The sequence below is a fragment of the Condylura cristata genome, unplaced genomic scaffold (genome assembly GCF_000260355.1).
Source record: "Condylura cristata isolate star-nosed mole 26May11 unplaced genomic scaffold, ConCri1.0 scaffold00003, whole genome shotgun sequence".
NCBI lineage: Eukaryota > Metazoa > Chordata > Mammalia > Eulipotyphla > Talpidae > Condylura > Condylura cristata.
The window spans coordinates 22,164,568-22,169,467 of NW_004567104.1; the positions used below are offsets into that span (position 1 = coordinate 22,164,568).

The 4,900-nt window shown below is 44.9% G+C and overlaps 1 protein-coding gene across 1 annotated transcript in view; it reads right to left on the reverse strand.

Moving 5' to 3' along the window:
* Window positions 1-923: 923 nt before the first annotated feature.
* Window positions 924-4,900, reverse strand: part of LOC101632555 (kininogen-1-like) — a 28,864-nt gene continuing 24,887 nt past the window's right edge. The window contains exon 10 of the mRNA XM_012730321.1: window positions 924-1,084. Within this exon, the coding sequence (XP_012585775.1) occupies window positions 924-1,084 (161 nt within the window). The remainder of the gene's footprint in view (window positions 1,085-4,900) is intronic.

Sequence of the window (4,900 nt, forward strand, 5' to 3'; positions counted from 1 at the left end):
GAGAAATTTGATGTGGGTTGTAGAATAGCGTTCTGACATATTGGGGAGGGGAGAAGAGGACATGCAGACAGGGAGAATCAAGGGGTGTCCCAGGGATAAGAAATGCTAAACATCTCAGATGAGATGTAGCATCTGAAATTGGTCGGAATGTCATGTGTACAGGAAATAGGACAGAGAAGGGGAAGGAGCAGACATTTCAAGATTTGAATGATTGTTACAACATCTATTTAGAATCATGTGTAGAGAACACACACACACATATATACACATACAACATATACACACATTTTCGAAGTGCATACATACACATATAAACACATTCACATATATAAATGCATTATGTACTATCTATACAGATTTATTTCATCCCATACTGAATAAAGAATGCTGAGGTTTTTAATCCACCCAATATATTGAAAAAGCAATTTTAACATTTCTATATTTGTGGGTATACAGGGTTCTGAAAATGGAGTTTGAACTCAGAATGAAAAACAGTTTGCAAGGAATGCCATGTAATCAGTCCTCTGGCTAACTTGTTGCATACTGGTGAAACGGGGACAGGCTCTTATAAGGAACAGATGAAAACAGGGCCCCTGCAGCTGTTTGGGGCGTAAGCATTCCGATGACCAGCACACTTGCCATCCCTGTTACAACGTGCCTTGCACAGCCTCTTCCTCAGGAAGAGTGGCAAAATCATGGGCTGAGAGACCAGAGCAGAGACTCTTGGTGCATCTCTAGATGCTTCCCTGATTGGCTGGACCACCTCAGCTCACTGCTGAGCGCTGCTGTGGCAGAGAGCCCAGGGAAATCTCTCTGCAGGTTCTCGGGGCTCCTGAGCCGAGTTTCAGAATCTGCAGATTTTAGAGCAGTGGCAACACTTTCCAAAGGTACCTTGCATTATTGTCGTCAACGTGGAGCAGCTATCAGGCTGGAAGTTGCCCATACCCAGGCCGTGTAGTAATTCCTCCACGAGCCTCTGGCTGCTGGTTTGCCCAGGACCCAGCAGCTTTCTGACTTTGCACCATCACTGTCACTGGCCTCTTCTGGACCTGGGCAGACACTGCACCTTCCAGGATGCCAGACTCTAGAACAAGGAAAGGGTGGGAAGAGGGAGACAGTCATAGTTCTGTGCAGAAAGCTACTTGCAAGTTTAAGACATGGCCCAGTAAGTTTTCTGGAATTAGTTTCCTTATCTTGAAAATAAGAATGAGTAGAGCTCCCTCTGAGGGTTGGTGAAAGTGGGGTGTTTAAGAGGATGCAAGGGTTTCTATTAGTCTCCTTTCCCATAAGATGTCCTCATACATGTTGTATGTGGTTACATCTTATAGAATCGTAGACTGTTAGAGATCAGGGTGTTTGCAGTTGGCCTGGGCAGGCCAACCCCCACTTTCTTTAAATTATACAACCACATGCTGAAATGAGATAGCAAGCCTGAAACCACACAGCCAAGTGAGGGTTGAACTCAAAACCCCACATCAATTGTTTTCTCAGTGAGGGGTGTTGTTTGCTGTTCTCCTTCACCATGGATATTGTTGGCTCAGTGCTATTATCCACTATACAGGGAAAAGCCAATATACGCCCTCATAGTTTGATCTAACTCCTGCTCAAGCAACAGTCCCTCCCCTCAGGAGGGCTTTCATCAGAGGCCATGGCCGCAGGGTAAAGTTTGTTTTTCACCCTTATCAGAACTGGCCTGGCCTCAGAGGTGGATGCTCCCAGTGACATCTCCCCTAGGGTTCATGAGAGACATTTAAAGAAATAAAAGAGATCTGAGTGCATTTGTATACTATGGCTTTAAACTCACTAAAGAAGGTGCTATTAAAAATGCAGCAGAAAGAAGAAAATGTACAGGATAAGATCTCTTAGAGAATTGAAGTGATACAATCGCTGAAAACCAGGTCTGGGCCAATCTTCACAGAAGCTACTGATAGAGTAGCAATGGAATGACTCACTGTGGGGTTGGGGCTCACAGGCAAGGAGGTGAAACCAGGAGAGCCCAGTGGATTAGACGACACGTACAGACTGAGGGACTGCCGGGCTCTGAGGCTGAAAACCAGGGTGAACCTGACCGAGGATTAGTGAGAGGTGGTTGAAAAGGTGGTTAAGGCAGAGCAAGGGCGGAGCAAGCTTTGCCATCTACGAATGAGACCATTGTTCCCTGCGGGTGTGACGCTGGGCACATGAGTGTGCAGAATCAGAGGAGTCAGAGAGGGTCCCAGTCATAGGGAGACACTCAGATGGTGGGTGGACAGCCATCAGCAGGGGACAGCAGAGGACAGACTAAGGCTGTGATTGAATGTGGAGGAGTCTCCAGTTGTCAGAGCAATAGAGACAGGTATGGGGATGGCAGCCCACTGGCAGAGGAGAGTGAGCATTTCGGGGTCCGGAGTAAATATCCTCAATGCGGTGCAGAGGGACCGGTGTCAACACCTGTTGAGGCCCTGAGGGGGGCAGATGACACTGAGCCCCCCTGCCTCCATGCTGCCGCTGGAGGGGTGGGCAGGATAGTGGTGTTCTTGTATGGTGTTCATCTGAGAAGAGATTTTATCTGAGACTGTGGAACAAGGCATCGTTTGAATGCACCAGACAATCTGAGACACACCAGCAAATAGCTACAAAACAATCTAAAAGGCTCAGTGCACAAATTATAGTCCAGGAAAAGGTGAGGTTGTTCAGTGGGAACATAGGGGACACATTCTGAAGGAGAAGGGACTTGAGGTGGGTCTTGGAATAGCGCTAGACAGACGGTCTGGGGAGGGGAAAAGAGGGGGTGCAGACAAGAGATGCTTGAGGTGGCCCAGGAACAAGAAACACCAAACTGTTCAGATTGACGTAGCAGCTGAAAGTGGTTAAAGCCCAGTATGTACAGAAATAGGGCAGAGCAGGGGAAGGAGCAGATTTGGTAAGAATATGGTGGCCATATAGGGGATCTTGACTTGTTCCATGAAATAGCAGTTGCTAAAGTTTTTGAAATTCACTCTATTACTTACATGCTTTTATATGCATCTCGTACATGTATGGCTATTTACTATGTGTATTTACACCACTAAGATATAGACTTAACTAACTAGAATCCAGGATTAATTCCTTTCTTTGTAGTAAAGACAAAAAAAAATGATGTGAAATGCTGAATCATAAGACACAGTCTAGGAAAAATGTTCACAAAAGTCATGTGTGGTAAAGTGCTGCATTGAAAATCAAAAATAAGGAATTGAACACCTCCATTAAAAATAGGTAAAAAAGGGCCCTCCATGGTGGTGCAGCGGGTTAAATCACAGCACTAAGAAGCTTAAACCACTACCGCATGAGTCGAACATTTGTCACAATCAGAGAAGCTGCACCAACTCCTCACTATCCCAAAGTCCATGGTTCAACTTAGTGTCTCTTCCTAGGGTTTGAACAAATGTGTATAATATCCTCTAGGATATTATATCCACCATTATAATATCCTAAAGTCTAGTTTCACTGCCACGACAACCATCCACACTCTGTCTGTGCCTCCCTGCCTCCCCTCAGTTCCTGGCAACCAAGATATTCCGTACTGTTTCTGTCATTGCTTTTTGTAGAACACCATGCAGTTGGAATCTTCAGTTTGTAGCCTTTCATATTGTAAAGAGCAGAAGCAACTAGATAAAAGTGAATAAACAACAACCATACTTCCACCAGCAGGATGGAGCCCACTTGCAGCTACCAGGCAGCTAGACAAGAAACAGACTCAGCAAAAATTCTGCTCAGACTTCCACCTGCTGATGCCTGCTGTGCCAAGACTACAGACATACTGCCCCCAAATGAGAGGAATCACTGCTATTTCCTGCACCCCAAAAGATGACCCAACCTGTCACCCCCTACCTTTCTCTTGCCCATGCAATAAAAGAGCTTTCTACTTGGTTGGGGTGCTGCCCTCTCTGCTTGTAGTATCTGCTGCAAAAAAACAACTGCTTTTACCTTTTGAACGACATCTTTGTTGACCTGTGTTACCCACCCTGACCCTCTGGCCTAACACGTTTCACTTAGTGATATGCATGTGTGATTCCTCCATTTATTTTCATGGCTGATTCCCATGATTTTATTCTAAATAATATTCCGTAGTCAGGGTATACCGAACTGTATTGTCCGTTCACCAACTCAAGCATCCTTGGTTACTGCAAAGTTCTGGAAATGATGAATAAAGCTGTCATACAGTGTGGCAGTCGTTGTTTGGAAAGATTTCATTCCATTTTGTTAACTACTGAGTATTGTGACCATTGGGTCAGATGATGAGAGCATGGTCAGTTTTGTGGAACCAGCCCTATTGCCTTACAAAGTGACTGTCTTCTTGCTTCACACCAGGCAGGAAGGATTCACTGAAAAGGGTGATAGCAAACTTGAACCTGCAGCCATGGTCTCTGATGAAAGCCCCCTGAGGGGAAGGACTGTTGCTAGAGCAGGAACTAGATGAAAACATGGGGGTGTATATTGATTTTACCCTGCAGTTAATAAATAACAGTATTTAGCCAACAAGCTCCAACATGAAGTAGAACAGCAAGACAAGAAACCCCTCACTGAGAAAATAACAGATTTGGGGGTTGAGTTCAACCCTTGTGTAGCTATATGGTTTCAGGCTTGCCATATCATTTTTCAGGAAGTGGATTGTGTCATGCAAAGTTGCCCAGGCCAACTAAGAACACATCAATCTATAACAGTCTACGATTCTGTGAGACATAACCACATACAACATGTATGAGGACATGTTATGGGAAAGGAGACTAATAGAAACTCTGGTATCCTCTTAAACACCCCACTTTCACCAACCCTCAGAGGGAGCTCTACTCATTCTTATTTTCAAGATAAGGAAACTAATTCCAGAAAACTTACTGGGCCATGTCTTAAACTTGCAAGCAGCTTTCTGCACAGAACTACG